The 21,802-nt window shown below is 37.6% G+C and overlaps 2 protein-coding genes across 2 annotated transcripts; both read left to right on the top strand.

Moving 5' to 3' along the window:
* The first annotated feature begins 275 nt into the window (after positions 1-275).
* LOC110542455 (synaptonemal complex protein 3-like) lies at positions 276-17,583 on the top strand. The gene is made up of 7 exons (XM_060374718.1): positions 276-405; positions 1,973-2,014; positions 5,890-6,007; positions 9,050-9,149; positions 14,300-14,402; positions 16,838-16,842; positions 17,488-17,583. Exons 1-7 carry the CDS (start codon positions 276-278, stop codon positions 17,581-17,583), a joined length of 594 nt encoding a protein of 197 aa, XP_060230701.1.
* Positions 17,584-19,025: 1,442 nt separating this feature from the next.
* On the top strand, positions 19,026-20,632 carry LOC132649948 (NADH-ubiquinone oxidoreductase chain 5-like). The gene is made up of 2 exons (XM_060374720.1): positions 19,026-19,107; positions 20,121-20,632. Exons 1-2 carry the CDS (start codon positions 19,026-19,028, stop codon positions 20,630-20,632), a joined length of 594 nt encoding a protein of 197 aa, XP_060230703.1.
* Positions 20,633-21,802: the final 1,170 nt, after the last annotated feature.

Genomic DNA, 21,802 nt, shown 5'->3' on the forward strand with positions numbered 1-21,802 from the left:
AAGTGTTTCTGTGCTGGGAGAGATGGCTCAGCCCTTAAATGCTAAGCTCACAACCATAAATAAATTTGATACCTTCTGATTCAATGATATATGGAAACTGGTAACCTTTCTTTCAACTAGGGTCATTCTTATTGGATGTTTAATAATTTTTTGGTTTATTTCACTTGCTTGCTTTGGATTTAGATCACAGATCTGCTATTCTTTCAGTTTACAGTGACAAAACATTAAAATATATTTCCCCTGACAAAAGAAATCTTAAGTCTCAGAAGCCACCAATGGACAAAGAGGAGCACTCAGTAATCTACATCATTGATGATAGTGAAGAAGAAGAAGAAGAAGTTGTTGAGGAAGTGATAGAAATAAAAGATGATGATGTGGAGTGTTCAGCAGAGTCTACTCTAACAGGTACAATAAATACAGTTCTGAGTCCTGGTGGTATTCCACAGTGTATATTTGTGTTTGGGGGGAGGGGCTTGGTCAGAGGGCAATGTAAAGATTTAGGTTTCTCCTTCCACCATGAGTGTGTCAGAGAAGGATCATGTTGATTTCAGGCATGGCATTAACCTCTGCTACCTTACCTCCTAAATCATTTTACCTGCCTGGTTCATTTGATTTTTACATTGGTGCTTGAATTACAATAAAAGGCTAGTATTTTATTTTTTTATTTTTTATTTTTATTATTAGTTACATTTTATTAACTCTGTATCCCAGCTATATCCCGCTCCTTCATTCCCTCCCAATCGCACCTTCCCTCCCTCCTCTCCTCCCTGTCCCTCTCTAAGTCCACTGATAGGAGAGGTCCTCCTCCCCTTCCATCTCACCCTAGCTTATCAGTTCTTATCAGGACTGGCTGCAATGTCCTCTTCTGTGCTCTAACAAGGCTGCTCTTCTTTGTTCTTCATAAGCCTGTATCAAAATTCTAGAAATGCATATAATACCTTGACTTTGCAGTTCACACACACATCACTAAACTGAAAGAACTTAGTGTTACTACCGTAGAAAGACATAAAAACAGTAAATAAAACAGTCATAGCTTATGATTTTATTTCATCTAACTTTCAGAACAATATTTTGCATTTATATTTTCCTTTAAGATACAATATTGGAAAAATGCCTGAAAGAACTACAAACAAAATAACTATTTTATTAAAATTAACTAAACTAGTATGTTTAAATTAAAATGTTTTTCTTTTTTTTTTTTTTTTTTGTTCAATGCAGAAAAATGTGAAGTACTTGGTAGTACTGAGAAGGCATTGGTTCCTCCAAGAAGGATGGAGACACGGGGTAATATATATTTTCTTTCCTGCTCAATGAATTATTTCTATACCTGTATTCCCAGCACTGGGGAGGTACAGGCAGGGGGATAAGATGACTCAGTGACATTATCACCTACATATTTAGTTCATGGTCATCTTGAGATAAATGGGTTCCTGATTTAAAAAAAAAAAAAAAGCAGAAAAGAGGGACTGCCTCTGACATAATCTGAATGGCCTGCTCTTTGATCACCTCACCCTGAGGGGGAACAGCCTTACCAGGCCACAGAAGATGACAATGCAGCCACTCCTGATGAGATCTGATAGACTAAGATCAGAAGGAAGGAGAGGAGGACCTCCCCTATCAGTGGACTTGGAGAGGGGCATGCGTGAAGAAGGGGGAGGGAGGGTGGGATCGGGAGGGGAGGAAGGAAGAGCTTATGGGGAGATACAAAGTGAATAAAGTATAATTAATAAAAATAAAGAAAAAAGTAAACAAAATATCCAGGAAATAAAAGCAATAAAGAAAGAGAAAAGTTTACTTTGATTATCAAATATTGGATAAGTTATTTCACATGTGATGTTTGTTAAAGCCAAGAATTTTATATTATAAACAATTAATTAAAAGGCTTGTCTTTGGTAGTACTTGGGATGAAACCTAACACATTGTACATGGGGTAAATGCTTGACCAATGAACTAAACTCAGAGCTTTAATTTCTTTACAAACATGAAGTAAAGAATAAGCTGGAAAAAATTGGAGGTACAGTTTTTGATGTATTTGCATCTAGAGAAAAATTTAAAAACTAATCGGTGTTAATGTACTATAGGATTGCTAGCTAATGCTTTATTCTCAGTGATAGGATTCTACACAAATATTCTTTAATTAGTACCAGAAAATTTTTAGTTAACATTTTTCATTGATATGAAAAATAAAACTGATACTTTTGGGTATATGTGACTTAAATGAAATTACAGAAAGAAACATGGATGAGAAAAGTTTTTTATAATTCTTTGCATTAACAGATTTATATATACACATCATTATACACATCGCATATCAATGTTTCATTTACTGTATTCTCTAGTAATCCTCCTAGGTTCCTTTCACCCTCCCAATTTCTTTTTCTTTTAAAACAGCATCTCTACTACTGCAACAGGCCTTCAGAACTTCATACGCCCCCGGAACCTAACACAACTGAGGCCATGATAGAAAACCATTCAGGCCTTGAAACTCAACAAGTAGGGAGAAATAATCTTGTCTTAGTCAGGATTGCAATTGATGTGATGAAAAACCGTAACCAAAGCAACATGGGGGTAAAGAGGTTATTTGGTTTCTTCTTCCACATCAGAGTTCATGATCAAAGAGAGTCAGGAAAGAAACTCAAACAGGGCAGTAACCTGGAGGCATGAGCTGATGTGGAGACCAAGAAAGAGTGCTGTTTACTGGCCTGCTTCTCATGGCTTGCTTAGCCTGAACTATCCTCTTCTTCTCTTCTCTTCTCTTCTCTTCTCTTCTCTTCTCTTCTCTTCTCTTCTCTTCTCTTCTCTTCTCTTCTCTTCTCTTCTCTTCTCTTCTCTTCTCTTCTCTTCTGTTGTTTCTTTTCTTTCCTTTCCTTTTCTTTCATTTTCTTTTCTTACATTCTTCCTATTATGAAATAGTTTTTTTGAGATAGGGTTGTTTTGTTTTTTTTTTGTTGTTGTTGTTGTTTTTTTTTTTTTTTTTTGTAGTCTTTGCTTTCCTGGACTTGCTTTGTAGACCAGGCTGACCTCGAACTCACAGAGATCAGCCTGTCTCTGACTACCTGATTGCTAGTATTACAGGCATGCACCACAGCACCTGGATGGCTCAGCCTGAATTTTTATAGAGCATGTGCCCAGAGATGTGTAGATGTGCCTCTGTGTCTCTCTGTCTGTCTCTGTCTTTGAATCTGTCTCTGTCTGTGTTTCTGTCTCTCTCTCTTAGTGCTCCATTTTAAAGACTACTTTATTTGGGGTATTAAGGCCTGCATCTCCCTTCCAACCCCCCAACGTGAAGTGGGAGAGAAAAGTTAGTATGTAGAGAAGTCCCTTTTACTTCTCCCATCTGTTGAGGCTCAGTGGGTCTTTTAGGACTATACCAATCTCCATCAACCAGAGACACAACTGTCAGTGTTCTCCATGACACTGTGCCACAAAGCTTTTCTCTCCATCTGTCTGCTCCAAATCACCACACCCACTATCCATCTCTCAGTTCTCTCTAAACTTCTACTTGTCACATGCCAAAAGTTCACTCCCTCAATTTATATCCTCAGGGTCCTAGATCACACCTTTCTCTGTGACTCACATGGAAGGCACTAGCTAAGCCATTACCAGCTGGCAAAAGCCACAAGTAACATGAGTGGACAAAACGTAACCCACTAAAGTATCACGTTTGAGATATATAAAAGAAAAACCATATTTACATAACATAACTGAATTAACAAAGAAAGGAAATTCCCATTCCTCTCCCAGCCTCTCTGCTTCTCTCTCTTCCTGGACCTCTCTCTCTCTCTGATCTGAACACACTGCCCTCAATCACTGGTTAAGAAAATGCCCACGATTTGGCTATGAGACTCAGTATCTTCTCCTTCAACAACCTAATAGATAGATTCATTCAGAGGAGCCTACCCTCTGTGGTAGGCTTCTGCCCAGCTCCCTGTCTCCTCCGCTTCTGATGTCTATACTGTTCGCCTTTCTAAATGAGGATTAAGCATCTTCCCTGGGGCCCTGCTTGTTGTTTAGCTTCTTTAGGACTATAGATTTTAGTATGTTTATCCTATGTTATATGGCTAAGAGCCACTTAGAAGTGAGTATATACCCTGTGTGTCTTTCTGCTTTTGAGTTACCTCACTCAGGATGGTCTTTTCTAGTTTCATCTAGTTGCCTGCAAATGTTATTTTATTTTTTTATATTTTCTTTGTTTTTAAGTGCTGAGTAGTGTTACATTGTGTAAATGTACCACATTTTCTTTATCCATTCTTCAGTTGAGGGACATCTGGTTTGTTTCCAGCTTCTAGCAATTACGAATAAAATTCCTACGAATATAGTTGAGCTAATGTCCTATGGTAGCAGATGCTGAGTCTCATAGCCAAACATTGTACAGATTGCAGGGAATGTTATGGTAGAAGGGAAAGATAGAAGGACCTGGATTGACAGGAACTCCACAAAAAGACCAACAGAGCCAAAAAAAAAAAAAAAACTGTGCCCAGGGGTTCCCGCAGAGACTGATGACAACCATGCATGAAGAAGCCCTAGACATCCTGCTCAGATGTAGGCAGCTCGGTCTCAATGTGTGTTCCATAGTAAGGGCAACAGGGTCTGTCTCTGACATGAACTCAGTGGCTGGATCATTGATCATCTCTCCCTGGCTGGGGCAGGCTTGCCAGGCCACAGAGAATGAGGATCTAGACCGGCCTGATGAGAACTGATATGCTAGGGTCAGATATCAGGGGAGTAGGACCTCCCTTATCAATTGATTTGAGAAGAGGAATAGGAGGAGAAGGAGAGTAGGTAGGACTGTGAGAAATAAGGGAGGGGGCTGCAGCCTCGATACGAATTGAATAAATTGTAATAAATAGTAAATATTTTAAAAAGGGCCTACAGGCTTGCCTACAATCCTATCTCATAGAAGAATTTCATTAACTGAGGTTACCTATTCTCAGATGAATTTAGATTAGGTCAAATTGACATAAATCTAGCCAGCCCACCTGTCAAAACAGCCACAAAGGCAAAATTGGTGATTCCAGAATGTGGTGGGAAAGTCCTGAGTGAAATTCCATACATGTACTAACCCTGCTATTTTTACTTCTCTACTTCCATGTTTGTGAACAGAAATGTGCCAACTAGGATATGGGTTTTTGCATAAAAGGTTAAGGAATGTAAGGCTCAGGTGGTCTTCAATTTTTCTTTTAATTTAACTCAATTTAAAAATATTTTCAGACAAGCTCTCACCGTGTACCCTTAATTTGTCTGTGATTCACTACTTAGCTATCCTTGAACTCAGGGATCTGCCTGCATCTGCCTCCCAACTGCCAGCAATAGTGGTGTGTGACAGCCACACCCAGCCTGGATTCTGGCTGTTTAACAGGGTGGGTTTTATTTGTTACATAAGATTAGTTACAAAAGTAATACAGCCAAGCATCCTCCCAAGTACAGAGTATTCTATAAGCTAAAAATAATAATAATAAAGTTTGTCTTTTCTTCGAATTTTTCCTTGGGAAAGAAATGAAAGGTTTTTCTTTTTTTATTATTTTGTTTATTAGAACTTTTTTATGATCCCCAAACCATACAAGACTATCTCCAGTAGGCAAATCAGAAATCTAGTAATGTTAGTATTTCTCATTCACAATGCTAGGAACACAGATTTTTCAGATTTCTGGATTTTATTTGACTTTGGAATATTTGTATGAACATTACTGATTGAGTGTATCTAGTCTGAAAAGCAAAAACCTTGAGTGCAGGAAAATGTGACAAGCTTGAGGAATTTGGTTGATACTATTTTGTAATTTTTTTGGTACTGTAGAATGGATTTTACCTGTGTCTTCATTTACTTGTATATGTGGGAGCAATAACGATTTCTTTAACATTACGTTTTCATGAATATTTTTTTCAACATAGCTCACCTTAGCAGTGACGTTGTGGAAAACAAAACAAGAATGCAGTCCTATATTAAAAGTGTAGTCAAAGACTGCAACAGGAATATCAGAGAACACTGGAAAGTTCATCAAGAGGAAATGTAAGGCTTCATTTCTTTTCTTTTTCTTTTTAATTTATATATTCACTTTACATATGGATGATAGCCCCCTTCCTCCTCTCCTTCTGGTTCCATCCTCCCACTCTCTTCCCTCAATCCCCCTTCCTGTTCTCCTCAGAAAACTAGTGCTTCCATGACTAACCCACCCCAGAACATCAAATTGAATTAGGACTTAGTTCAACTTCAATTCACTGAGGCCTGGCAAGGCAGCCACATTAGATGGAAGGCTTCATTTCTTTAGAGCCACTTTTGTATGATTTATAGTATACATTGGTACCAATTACCCCATTAAACAGAGTCTATAGAAAATTCTTGGCTTTATTTTCCTACAAGCTACTGCTTGTAATAACTTCCTGGATTGCGATATATTTCTGGAAGCCTGGGGATGTCATTGTTTTGTTTTGTTTTGTTTTTTCCTTTTAAATACCAAATTATGAGGGTTATCTTGTTGTTCTGCTTTGTTTTGCTTTTCAAGACCTCTTCTCTGTGCAGCTCTGGATGTCCTGGACTCACTCTGTAGACAAGGCTGGCTTTGAACTGACAGAGATCCACCTGACAGAGACCTACTGATAGCTGGGAATAAAGGAGTGCGCCACTGCTACTCACCCTGAGAGTTATAATTTTTCTTTTTTTCTTCTTATTCTTATTATTTTATAATTTATTCACATTGTGTTCTGCTTGTAGCCCCCTCCCCATCTCCTCCTGGTGCCACCCTCCTCCCTCTTCTCCCCCCTCTACCTCTCCTTGTCACCTGATAGAGGAAGTCCTCCTTCCTTCTTATCTGTCCTTTGCCTATCAGGTCTGAATGGATCCTCTTTCTCTGTGGCCTAGTAAGGCCAACCCACCTGTGGGAGGTGATCAAAGAGCAGGCAACCAAGTTCATAGCAGAGACAGTCCCTGCTCCCTTTACTAGGACACCCACATAGAGACTGAGCTGTTTATAGGCTACATCTGAGCAGGGGGTCTAGGTCCTCTTATTGTATTGTCCTTAGTTTGTTTATTCATCAGTCTCTGCAGGACCCCCAGGGCCAGATTTTTTTGACACTCTTGGTCTCCCTGTGGAGTTCCTGTTTCCTCCAGGTTTATCTGTCTCCCTCTTCTTTCATAAGATTCCTAAGACGCTGTTCAAAGTTGGATATGGGTCTCAGCATGTGCTTCAATACCCTGATGGGTAGAGTCTTTCAGAGGCCACCTGTGGAAGGCTCCTGTCCTGTTCCCTATCTTCTTACACTTCCAATGTCTATCCTGTTTGCCCTTCTGAATGAGGATTAAACATCTTCCCTAGAGCCCTCTTTGTTGTTTAGCTTCTTTAGAACTATAAATTTTAATGCGTTTATCCTATATTATATGGCTAATATCCACTTATAAGTGAGTATATCCCATGTGTGTCTTTTTGCTTCTGGGTTACCTCACTGAGGATGATCTTTTCTAGCCCCCATTTGCCTTCAAATTTAATGATTCCCTTGTTTTTAAATTGCTGAGTATTATTCCATTGTGTAAATGTACCACATTTTTTTTTATCCATTCTTTATTTGAGGGATATCTGGATTGTTTCTAGTTTCTGGCTATTCTGAAACGGGTAGCAAGTGGCAAACATCATGTGTGGCTTGATTTTTGACAACATGACATTGCTAATCATTTCTTTCTTTTTTGATTCTTTTTTTATTAAATTTATTATTTTTATTGATTACGTTTATTCACTTTGTATACCCCAATAAGGCCCTCCCTCCTCCCCTCCTGGTCCCATCCTCTGTCCCCCTTCTTCAAGCATGCCCCTCCCCAATTCCACTGATAGGGGAAGTCCTCCTCTCCCTTCTTCTGATCTTAGTCTATCAGATCACATAAGGAATGGCTCCATTGTCATCTTCTGTGGCCTGGTAAGGCTGCTCTCCCCTCAGGGGGAGGTGATCAAAAAACAGGCCAACATAGGATAAACCTACTAAAACCTGTACATCTAAAGAAACTAATCAAGAGAGAGGATCCTGACTAAAATGCTCAATCCCCATCCAGAAAGGCAAAGAGAATGGACATCAGAAGAAGAAGAAGAAGAAAATAGGAAACAACCTAGGAATCTGCCACAGAGGGAAAAAGGCTCTACCCTGCAGTCTATCAAAGCAGACGCTGAGACTTATGGCCAACTGTTGGGCAAAGTGCAGGGAATCGTTTTTGCTTCTTAATAGAAATTTTTCAATCATTTTTTCAAACATTTTATAATTATTATAATTTATTTACTTTGTTTCTCAGATGTAGCACCCTCCCTCACTCACTCCCAGTCTCACCCACCATATTTCTTTCCCCCTGTATCCCTCCAGCAGTCTACTGATAGGGTTGGTCCTCCTCCCCTACTATCTGATCCTTACCTATCAGGTCACCTCAGACTTCCTAGATCCTCTTCCTTTGTGGCCTAGTAAGGCTACCCTGCAAGGGGGAGGTTATCTTTTTTAAAAAGTCATTTCTGTTCATTCTGGAAGTAGAGTAAAAGTTAGGTGTCATAGAAACTATTCGTTTTAATAGATGCTTACAAGATAGAAAAATTCAGTTTCATATTGGAAATCATTTATGAATTTTAGGAGAGTTAAGCATTCCCTTGTGATCTTGGGTATACCAAACTAGATTTAAAAAACTGAAGTGAAATATTTCTACTTGAAACTCATATAGTGTTGATATTATAGCATTATTCAGTAGAAAATATGAAACAAAACTGCTTGGAGATGGAATGATATTTTTCTAAAATTTATACATATATGACATATATATATAAACATACATAGAGATAGACAAATGACCAAATGTTCTTATTAGTGAATAAGCCAGCCATATGAAAACACATTTTTATTAGTCAAGAAAATTATTTCTGGAATCAATATAAATCTAATTTTACTTTTTGTTTTCCCACAGGAACATTTCCTTTGCTATTATGTCTTCCCTTTTATGTTACATGATACATAATGTGGTAATTTAATTTTTCTTTGACATTCTCTTCATCTTGATATGTAATGTGACATTCATTATTATATTTTACAGGCGGGAGTTTAAAATTGAATATACTGAGCAGATTATAACTGTGTTTAAGCAATGGGATTCTGATATAATGCAAGTTGAAGATGAAGAAAATGAAATAAATGTTAGTATCACAGTTATTGTTATAATTAATCCGTTATAACTAAGTGTCAAGTCAAAATAGAGAAGGTATCCTTGCATTAGGAAATGAGCCAAGTATGGGGATCTGTTATTGGCTTTGTGTTCTATTCCTGGTAAAACATAAATCACAGAAATATAGACACACTTAATGTTCATAAAGGCCATCTGGCTTCTGATATTAGTTGAGATTCTTGTAATTTCAAGCAACAGAAACTTGTAAAGGAATAAATGAAGGATGACTGTTTTATGTGAAATAAATCAGGGGTGGGTTTGTTTCAGACATAGTTCAATGGTGTGAGGGATGCATTACATGATATTATCTGAGCTGTTTCTGGGTCTCAGTGATCTTTCTAGATGGCATATCTGAAATCTTCCATTTTTAGACTCAACTACAAATTCATTAGCTCCAGTGAACTGAGACAGTCTTTCTCAATAGCCCTGGCAGAATATTCCTGTGAAGGGATATCACTGAACTAGTTTTGATCATTTCCCAATTCCTCAATTAAACACCATAGTCAGAATATGGTTTATATCATTTTCTTCTGTTGCACTTCATGCTCTTATCTGTCTCCCTCGCCTCAAATTCCCGTTCCTTCCTTCTTTCTGTCCTTCTCTTTCTCGTTGTGAGTTCATGACTTAACTCAGAACATTTTGCAAGTAGGCAAGCACACTTTTACAAAGCAACAGTAATAAGTCACAATCATTTTGCTTCCTCAGCCAACAAGTGTGGTACTTCTCTGTTCCACACGGGTGATGAAAACTCACCCCGTGCATACAATTCACGGCACTAATTACGCTTCCAATTTGTGTCATTTTACCATTTTGTTTAAGGAAACCGTTTTTATATTATATTTGAGGTCCTGATTATACTCAAATAGTCTTGGGGTTGGACGTCAGCTTAGGTACGGAATATTCAATTTGTCACAAATGTGACACTCAGTGGGCAGTTGAGTAAGCCACTAGTATGTGAGGATGTAGTTCAGGAGGAAGCCATTTCTTAAGGATAAGAAGTTGAGAATTGTTAATTTAAGGTAATTTTTAAAGCATGAAGATCAGATGAAAACATCAAGCTGTGACTGAGCATGTATGTGAAAAGTCTAAAGGTCAGATCCCTGGACGTCTTCACTGCACTGATTCTCAAGGGTGAGAGTGAACTGGTAAAGCAGATTGAGAACAAATGATTTATTAGGTAGAAATTAAAACTCTTCCATGTAAAGGAAGCCTTTTGAAAGAAGAAAAGATTATTGCTTTCACAATATACCACTTCTAGGTGAAGTAAGGTAGATTTGACAATATAGACGTCATCATAGGTGTTCTGAATCAGAATGAGTAGATTGGGAAAGTGAGCAGAAACCTGAGAAATAAATACATGATAGGAAAAACTGTGATAGCCTAAGAAGTAATGCTTTGGTTTTTGTTGTTTCTTGGTGGTTTTAAGAGACGAGACATATATTTAAAAAGAAGAAAGCAAAGATAATTGCTGAGTTCTTAAGAAAAGGTATGTGAAAAGATTGAACTTCGTAAAGAAGTATAATACAGCTTTTAAAATGGAAAGGATAGTGTAAAACATGGCATGTACAGTTGGAGGTGGGTGGTAGATCCAGTGATGAGAGACTGAATATTCCCTTTGGATGGTATCTATGTATTCCATGAAATAAGGCCATCAGGTTGTGAATGTGCTGTCATCAGGGAGATTAGCTAGGGCTGAGGCTTCCAAACTTGTGATTTAACCAAGTAAATGTGAGTTAGTACAGAGTAAGATTTATATGCAAAGAGGAATTTTAATGATTGGTTATAACATTTGAGGTTGGAAAAAAACTGAAAATAACAGACATGGGACAACAGTAAATAGAAGGTAGGGTTCATGAATTTTTGGTCTTGAAGGATTGCTCACCCATAATACCAAAATGAGTAAGCTACAGTGGAAAGTGTTATAGTATTATCTCATAATATGTGGAGAAAGAGTTGTCATAATACTTAAAGCTTAGATTCTGGAAGCATAATATTTTGGATCTGATTCATACTTCAATAATAGCAAAACTTGGAACAACAGACACTGTACCATTGTAACTCAGTTTTCTCATCTTTGAAATTAAATGGTGAGCATTTCCTTAATAAGGTCAAAATCATATCTGCCATGGAGTTAACACATATTCGCCATTACCAGCACTATAGAAAAGTGTGTTATCAACAATGGCAAAATATAGAGTACAAGTACTTAAATGAGTGGATAAAGTAGGTTACAGTGCAAAGTCATTGGTGAAAAATAGATTAAGAAATTGAGTGGAATAGACGTAAATAAGAAACTTTATTAATATATTTACTATTCTGTCTGATCTATAATGAATTAAACTGTTATCAGTGTGTGGTATCAACCAAGCAATCCTATCAACAAGCTCAGTAGAAGGGTTAGGAAGCAGATGATGACAGTTGGAGGGATTTAGGAAGGGAACCTTTGGCTGTGATTACCTTATAAGGAAAAACAAGGAGTACCACAATGACACAGATTCTACTATAAAGCCCCAGCATAAAGAGAAATTATGAACAAATAGCTATAAGAAAATTTGACAGGATAATACTATTTTATGAAGTTTCTTGCTTAACTGCCTAGTTTGAAAGAAACACCCTTCTACTTTAGGTTTCTTTGCTTTTGTCTAATATGGTACAGCATGCCTGTAGCTTCATCTCTCAGGGGGTTCAGACAGGAGCACTGTCATGAATATGAGGCTATATAGGATTACATAGCAAGACAGTGACTCAAAAATCCCAAGGAAAAAAAAGCCCTTCACTTATAACTTTGAAATTATTTATAGCAGTGGTTCTTGACCTTCCTAATGCTGTGCTCTTTTAATACAGTTCCTTGTTTTGTGGTGATCCTCAACCATAAAACTATTTCATTGCTACCTCATAACTGTAATTTTGCTACTGTTATGAATCATAATATAGGAATTATGTCCTGTAGTCGAAGTTTAGTTCAGAAATTTAAAAAAAAAATAATGTCTTTATATCACTTTACAGAGGCAGTTGCTCATTTAGCCAGCATAGTAGTTTCAAGGAAACAGATAAAAGCAGAAAAAAGGGAATTTTAATGAATTACTTTCTTTACCTGTCTCATTTTTGTTCTTCAAGTATCCTAATTTTCTTCAAATTTTATTTTATTTGATGACCAGTAACAAGTGTTCTAAGGTAAGCTTACCTTTTCAGTGAAGAAACGTATTTGTGCTGGCACTTTCTCAGACAATTAGGAATAGTGCTTCCTCAAGATCCAGCTATATCACTCCTAGGCATATACCTAAAAGATGCTCAAGTACACAACAAGGACATTTGCTCAGCCATGTTCATAGTTCAACCATGCTCGTAGCCGCTTTATTCATAATAGCCAGAATCTGGAAACAACCTAGATGCCCTCAGTTGAGGAATGGATACAGAAATTGTTGTACTTTTACACAATGGAATACTACTCAGCAATTAAAAACAAGGAAATCATGAAATTTGCAGGCAAATGGTGGGGCCTAAAAAAGATCATTCTGAGTGAGGTATCCCAAAAGAAGAAAGACACACATAGAATATACTCACTTATATAGACCTGTAAGATAGGATAAACATACTGAAATCTATACACCTAAAGAAGATAAACAAGAAAGAGGACCAGGGTAAGATGATCAATTCTCACTTAGAAAGACAAATGGGATGGACACTGGACGTAGGAGAAAACAAGTAACAAGACAGGGGCCTACCACAGAGGGCCTCTGAAAGACTCTTCCTAGCAGTGTATCAAAGCAGATACTAAGACTCATAACTAAAACTTCAGCAGAGTGCAGGGAATCATAAGAAAGAAGGGAGAGTTAATATGACCTGGAAAGGACAGGAGTTCCACAAGGACAAATATATCTGGGCACAGGGGTCTTTTATGAGACTGTTTCTCCAGTCAAGGACCATGTATGGATATAACCTAGAACCTCTGCTTGGATGTAGCCCATGATGGCTCAGTATCCAAGTGGGTACCCTAGTAAGGGGAACAGAGACTATTTCTGACATGAACTCAATGGCAGACTCTTTGACCTTCCCACCCGCCGTGGGAGGAGCAGCCCTGCTAGGCCACAAAGGAGGACTTTGCAACCAGTCCTGAAGATACCTGATAAACCAGGGTCAGATGAAAGGGGAGGAGGTCCTCCCCTATCAGTGGACTTGGAAAAGGTCAGGGAGGAGATGAGGGAGGGAGGGTGGGACTGGGAGGAAATGAGGGAGTGGGCTACAGCTGGGATATAAAGTTAATAAACTAATATTAAAAAAAAGGAAAAAAAAAAGAAATTGAGTGGGTTCCATAGTAATGGGAAGAGGGACTGCCTCTGACATAATTTGATAGGCCTGTTTTTTTATCACCTCCCCCTGAGGGGAGAGCAGCCCTACCAGGCCACAGAAGATGACAATGCAGCCATTCCTGATGGGATATGATAGACTAAGATCAGAAGGAAGGAGAGGAGGACCTCCCCTATCAGTGGAATTGGGAGGGGCATGCGTGAAGAAGGGGAAGGGAGGATAGGGCTGGGAGGGGAAGAGGGAGGAGCTTATGGGGGATACAAAGTGAATAAACTGTAATTAATAAAAAATAAAAAAGATATAAAAAAGAAATTGAAAGGACAGAGTTATTGGAAAATCATATGTGTAGACATTACTGGAGTAAGTTATATCTTGAATATTAGGAATTTCTACTCACTCACATGAACTGCATGTTTCAAATCCCAGCTACTAGGGATACTGAAGCAGGAAGATCATGAGTTTCTACTGTTTTGTGCAGTGTAGAATCTGGCTTTGAAAATTCCTACTCCATGACTTGGAGGATGATTTTTGCTGGTTAGTGGTAAAGGCACCAATTGTGTAAACTCAGTGATAAAAAGTACCAAAATAAAATATTGATGGCATTTACTATAAAAACAATTCCTTTTAAGGAATCCTTTTACAGATTAGTTTAAAGGGATGTTTTGAATTTAAAATTTGAGTCCAGGGGATTACCTTAGTTGTACTCTTTTTTTTTTTTTTTTTTTTTTAGCATGAGTGAAGCTAAGAACAGCATTAAGAGCAACAAATTTCATACTTAATTGTTATTACACAGCTTTCCATTTATACTTCTAGGGTATTTTTAATCATCAACAGAAGACTTTTCAACAAACTAGAATGCTTCAGGCTGACAGCCTGAAAACACTTAAGCAGGCAGATGATGAGTTCTTAAAGACATGTCATAAATTTTACCCTCATGCATTCTCTTAATACACTTTAAAATTTTACCTACTTTCCATTATGAATAAGTGACTGTGAATGAAGTAATAAGTGAATTGGCAGATTTTTCAAAATTTTGGCAAGGAATTATTCAAAACAGGAAATGTTTAGACTTTTTTATTAGAAATATGTGTATGCATCAAATGCATAATATATTCTCATCATAACTATCTGTCTTTGTGTATCCAGTATTTATTAAATAAAGAAGTGCTTAGTTGATATTGCCCAATATTTTGTTTCCAAATGTATTATAGAAGCATTTCATGATATAATAGATTTTAAAATAATTACAGGTACCAAAGTAATTTTCTATAATCATAAAATAGAGTCTAGAACACAAAAGGTGAGGGTTAAAATTCCGGGACTGAAGAAACGGCTCTGCTGTTAAGAGTGCTTGCTGCTCTGTCAGAGGATTGGAATTTGCTTCTCAAAACACACATCAAGAGGTTCACAATTCCAGCTGCAAGACATAGGACACTCTTGCTAGTCTCCATGAACACCCACATACTTGTGTGTACATGCATAAACACACCCACATAAATAAATGATAAAATTTTTATAAAAGTTATAGAGTTAAAGGATTTTATATAAGTAGATAGGCATATCAAGGTCCAAACAGTAGTTTTAAGACACTTTGAAAGAACTTTATACTCATTTCTATAAACACCAAAGAGCGAGTCTTAAGTCCAATTAGAGAGCTGTTATTGCCAAGGTTTTCATGCCCCTACTCCACCTTTAGAGTTACCATGCCATGCTGGCAGTTGTTGTGATTCATGTTCCCTCTGGCTAAGTAGGACTATTGGTTGCCTCCCTCCTTTTGAAACTTTTTTGCCACCTTCTGGTACCATGAAAGCTAGTTCCCAAGTAGGAGACTTTCAGGTCAGTTACAGCTTGGGTCCTCTGGGTCTGGGCCCAAAGTGCGCAAAAGACTAGTTGAATTTTTAAAAAAATCAATTTGTATATTTAGCATGGAATTGGTTAAATATTGTCTGCTATGTAAGCTATCTAAAACATTATTTTCTGCAAATATATTCTGTAACTTCCTGTTCTATAAGATCCCTTCCATTTACTACATCTGCTCATTAACCTCATCTCATTACATAACTGCTTTATCTAAACCCACAGGTGATCAACTTCCATTCTTTGTCTATATTCTTTCCCTAGAATATTGTTAATTCCCGTATTTTTGAAACCTCTTTTGCCAACCTACTTGGAATTGCCCCGTTTTCTACACTGTAGCTAAAATTTGATTTATTTCATTTCCAGTTATGAAGTGTTTGATTAATTTTGTTTGCATGGGTTTTCTTTTTGCATTGAAAGGAGTGAGCTACCTTGTCTTTTTTTTAAAGCCTCCCCACACATTCACATAACAGTACACCTTAAGTACTAGGCAAAAGTAACATGTTAGTTAATTAACTTAATTTTTTCAATGGATATGTGAGCACAGGCAAATGATGCCAGTTCTGGGAAGCCTGAGAGAGAAGCATGTGATGATGGAGTGTAGCTTGGGCTAAACACTGTGATCCTATAAAAAAAATGTACCAAAATGTAATTTTTGTTTTATATACCTTGGGAAAAATATTGTAATACAGATCATTTAATTATCATTCACACTGACTGTTAATCATAATAAATAAACTATAAGCTGATATTTGAGAACCTTTTAAAAAGTCTTACATACTAATTGCAACTTTGGATTTTCTAGTGTTTCTAATTCTACACATTTTTGTTCTTTCTCCCTTTTTAAGTATTTGGTCTTATGTGGCTCACACTGGCCTTGGTCTTCATGAATATCTGAGAACTCCAAATCCCTCTGCCTTCACCTCTCTTCTGCTAAGATTACAAGTGTGTCCCACTGCTTTGTTTACATTGTGCCAGGGATCAAGTTCATTCATGCTGGACAAGCACTCTACCAACCAACATAACTGCCCAGCTCCACCCTGCTTTTTCAGACTGGGTCTTACTATTTTGTCCAAATTAATGCCAAGTTCTTTATACTCTCAAGTGAGCTTTAGGGAGACTGGGAGCCACACTTTCTTTTTTCTCTCTCTAACCTTAACATCTCACTTGACTATTAATCACACAGAGTGCACTCACACAAAATACACTACTTTCATAATGTTATAATAATCTTTGATTCACTTGTTCACAGACACACGCATATATATATTATGGGGTGAATTTTGGTGTAGTCTAATGTTTTTATGAAGATGGAATTGATATTGTATATTATTTGAATATAAAAAGATTCTTTTTTTCTTTCTTTTTTTTAAATTTTTCATCAATTACACTTTATTCATTCTGCATCCCCCCATAAGCCCCTCCCTCCTCCCCTCCCAATCCCACCCTCCCTCCTCCCTCTGCTGGCATGCCACTCCCCAAGTCCACTAATAGGGGAGGTTCTCCTCTCCTTTCTGATCTTAGTCTGTCAGTTCACATCAAAAGTGGCTACATTGTCCTATACTATGGCCTGGTAAGGCTGCTCCCCCTCAGGAGGAGGTGACTAAAGAGCAGGCCAGTCAGTTCATGTCAGAGGCAGTCCCTCTTCACATTACAATGTAACCCAATTGGACTCTGAACTGCCCTGGGCTACATCTGTGCAGGGGTTCTGGGTTATCTCCATGAATAGTCCTTGGTTGGAGTATGAGTCTCTGGGAAGTTCCCTATGTTCAAATTTTCTTGTTCTGTTGCTCTCCTTGTGGAGACCCTGTCCTCTCCAGCTCTTACTATTTCCCAGTTCTTACCTAAAATTCCATTCACTCTGCCCAACAGTTGCCCATCAGGCTCAGCATCTGCTTTGATAGTCTGAAGGGCAGAGGCTTTCAGAGGCCCTCTGTGGTAGGTTCCTAGGTTGTTTCCTGTTTTCTTCTTCTTTTGATGTCCATCCTCTTTGCCTTTCCGGATGAGGATTGGACATTTTAGTTAGGGTCCTCTCTCTTGCTTAGTTTCTTTAGATGCACAGGTAGTTTTTAAACTATCTTGAGAAACTGTGATGAAAAGTTGTTTTGGAACTAAAGCATTCTTTTGTGCTTTAGGTTTTGGAGGATTTGGAGAAGAATTATAGCAATGTACTTAACAGTATACACAATGAGTTTCAAAAGCAGAAGACTCTGCTGCAAAGAAAAATTACAGATGGTTAAATATTGAACCGTAGCAACATGGAAAAGTAGAAGCACCAAAATATTTTGTTTTCCTTAAATACAACACTTCAAAAATATTATTCTGTTGAGTTGAGGAAAACAAGAACCTGAGCGATATAATTTGCATTACCTTAGACATATGTCTTTGAAATTTGACTGTATATTATACCATCTTTGATCATTAGCTTTATAAAATGCAGTACTCTGTTCCTGTTGACTTCCAAATAAAATTTCATCAGCTTTTTACCTGTGGGAGCAAATTTCTTTTACAATGTTAATTAACTTTTATGAATAAAGATTTTGTAGGGGAAGCATGGGATGGGGACACATGCCTTTAATCCCAGCGCTTGGGAGACAGAGGCCAGTGTGAGTTCAAGACCAGCCTGCTCTACAAAGCAGCAGTTGCCTAAGACCAACCGTAAACACAGCTATTTACATTACAATTCATATCAGTAAGGTCCAGGACATTCAGGACTACATAGTGAAAGCTTCATTTGAAAGAGAAAAACAAAATGTAGGTTTGGGATTTAGAATAAGTCCATTTGTTATCAATCACAAGGCACAAAGGATGAGACAGTGGGACATTAGGCAACATCTAACCCCACCTCATAAGGTCAAGTTTCCACTGGAGAAGATGAGTTAATCAAGACTTACTTATAGAACATAGGTAAGACATTACTGACAGAAATGTTGGTAACCACAGGGGTGGCCACACAACCTGCTGCTTTGTTGTGTATAGGATTAGGGAAACACACAGTTACATGTAGAGCATAGACAACTCTGAACCTGATTCCACTCCAGCACACAGCTTCATTTAGGTGAGAGGGTTTATGTCTCCTGACCCTAGTGCTCAGTCTCAGTTTTCAACTAAAAACTCAGGGACAATCCAGGCCAAAATGTGCTCTGGTGACTTAACGCATGTCCCAGTCCTGTTCTGTCCTGAGCAGAAGGTTTGGATGGGCAATGGAAACTTAGACGCTGTCAGTGTGTGAGTGATCCTCCTTAGGACTCCATGACACAACATCAAGCATCAAAAGATGAGGGTCAGGAGACAGCAGTTGTAATGCAGGCTTGAGTTCAGAGGGCAAAGCAGGAAGCCAGTCCTCACAGGAAGATAGCTTGTTTCTGTTTTCAGTATCTTGCTTATTGAAAAATCTTTTGAATCTATGAACTATGAGTGGGAGTTATTTCATCCCTGCCAACCTCTCTAGCAGTTGGAGTATTTCTTTGTGTATCTGGGGCTGATTAAAGGACAAAAGCCAAATTTAAAGCCCTGGCATTTTTAGGATCCATTGGGTCAAGAGGGTGTAAATTTGGAAAGATTTCAGTAATTCCTTGAGAAGTGCCCCAGAAAACTCTTCTGGGCTGTGAAGAATCTTAGTGGTCATAGACAAATTTGTGATTTTTCAAGCTGCATCCTGAATTACAGACATAACAGAGCAATGAAAAGTGTCCAGGGCCTGAGAACCAGCATACATATTGGGATCCCAATCAGGGTGCTTGGATGGGAAAGGTGCCTCAAAAGTGAGTAGCTTTTCACTATTCATACAGTAGCTGAGGCCAAAAAGCCTTCCCTGACTCTGCTAATTATACAGTCCCTTTCCTCTGAAGTAGATAGTCAGAAGGAGCAGCTGCCAAACATCCAGGTAGATCAGTGAGTACAGAGGACAGACTGTGAATCTAAAAACAGGAAATCTCCCTTCCTTATTTACCAAGAAAGTAAGCAAGAACTGCTAATTAATGCACTCGTATATAAAACATATGGCATTCTTGCTTTTATAGAAAAATCCATTGGTCTTAGAATCCAAAAACTCAAAAATATTTGATAAAAGCAACAAACATTTCTTCATCCTCAATACTTCCAATCTTACTAATGCTAACTACCCCAAACCTAATTTCTATAATCAACCTAACTAAATTAATTGACTTGCCACTTTACGTGATCAAAACTATTAAATACTCATTCATCCTCAGTTTGATCCCACTAACACTGTTCATTTAGTCAAACACAGAACCCATAATTATCTCCTGACATTGAATAACTATAAACTCAACAAAACTGACAATTAGCTTCAAAATAGACCTAGTCTCCATTCTATTTTTATCTGTAGCCCTATATATAACTTGATCAATCATAGAATTCTCCTCATGATATACACACTCAGACCCACAATTAAACTGTTTTGTTAAATATCTCCTATTATTCTTAATTACTATAATTATCTTAACCTCAGCTAACAACCTATTCCGACTCTTCATTGGCTGAGAAGGAGTAGGAATTATATCATTCCTACTTTATGGCTGATGATATGGATGAACCGATGCATACACCAGAGCCCTACAAGCAATATTGTACAATCGCATTGGAGATGTAGGACTAATCGTAGCAATGACATGATTCTGCCTAAACACAAACTCCTGAGAACTACAACAAACACTATCCCTAAAACATCCAGAAATTCTACCACTCCTAGGGCTTCTAATTGCAGCCACAGGTAAATCAGCTCAATTTTGATTACCCCCATGACTCCCATCAGCCATAGAAGGTCCAACACCAGTTTCAGCCCTACTCCACTCAAGCACAATAGTAGTAGCAGGGATTTTCCTACTAATCCGATTTTACCCCCTAACCTCAAATAATAACCTTATACTAACATTAATACTATGCCTAGGCTTCCTCACACTATTCACAGCCATCTGTGCATTAACCCAAAATGATATCAAAAAAATTGTAGCATTCTCCACATCAAGTCAACTAGGGTTAATAATAGTCACTTTAGGAATTAACCAACCATTCCTAGCCTTCCTACATATTTGCAACCATGCTTTTTTCAAAGCTATACTATTCATATATTCCGGATCAATCATTCACAGTCTAAATGACGAACAAGACATCCGAAAAATAGGTAATACTATAAACATACTCCCCTTTACCTTATCCTGTTTAACTGCAGGAAGCTTAGCATTAATTGGTATACCTTTTCTTACAGGATTCTATTCAAAAGATTTAATCATTGAAGCCATTAACTCATCCTACACCAATGCCTGAGCCCTTCTAATAACACTAATTGCCACATCTATAACAGCCATTTACAGCATACTCATTTACTTTGTTACCATGACTAAACCATGATTTCCTCCACTTATCACTATAAACAAAAACAACCCAAAACTCATCAACCCCATTAAGCGCCTAGCATTAGGAAGTATCCTTAGCAGGGTTTATCATTTTCCATAATCTACCCCCATCCAACATTCAAATCCTTACAATACCCTGATATGCCAAATTTTCAGCTCTAATTGTTACAATCCTGGGATTAACTATAACATTTGAACCTAATAATTTTACTACCTACTTCTCAAACAAAAACCATCAAACCTTTCACTCTTCTCAACCCTACTAGGATATTTCCCAACAATCATACACCGACTTACTCCTATAAAAACACTCAATATAAGCTTTCACACAGCAACAAATCTCCTTGATTTAATTTGACTAGAAAAATTAATCCCAAAATTCATCTCCACTTATAACATAAACCTGTCAAAAATTATAAGCAACCAAAAAGGCCTTATTAAAATTTATTTTTACCATTCCTAATTTCACATTATTCCCATCTTACTTTTCATTTAATTTTCCCGAGTAATTTTAACAATATCAAAAACTCCAACAAATAATGATCACCCAGCTACAACCATTAATCAAGCAACACAACTATACATAGCTGCTACCCTAATACCCTCCTCACCAATAAAACCCATTTCATCAACCCTATAAACCACTCAATTATCTCTACCATAAATTTCTACTCCAAACTCAACCATCATATAACTACCCATCACACAAATCACCGCTAACTCCATTAACAACCTTAAAGCAAATGACATAAAAGTTATTCAATCAGAACTTCAAGTCTCCGGATATTCCTCAGAAGCCATATCAGTAGTATAACCAAAAACAGCCATCAGACCTCCCAAATAATTAAAAAAAAAAAAAAAACAAAAACAAAAACAGCCAAACCTAAAAAAGGCCCACCATAACCTAAAACAATTAGACAACCTAAACAACCACTAAGTACTAAAACTAACCCACCATAAATAGGAGAAGGCTTCAAAGCCAACCCGATACAACCCGTCAAGAACAATAAACTCAAAATAAATATGTAATTAGTCATTATTCTTACATAGCATTAAACTATGACCAATGACATGAAAAATC

This window comes from Meriones unguiculatus, chromosome X (genome assembly GCF_030254825.1).
Source record: "Meriones unguiculatus strain TT.TT164.6M chromosome X, Bangor_MerUng_6.1, whole genome shotgun sequence".
NCBI classification, from domain to species: Eukaryota; Metazoa; Chordata; class Mammalia; order Rodentia; family Muridae; genus Meriones; species Meriones unguiculatus.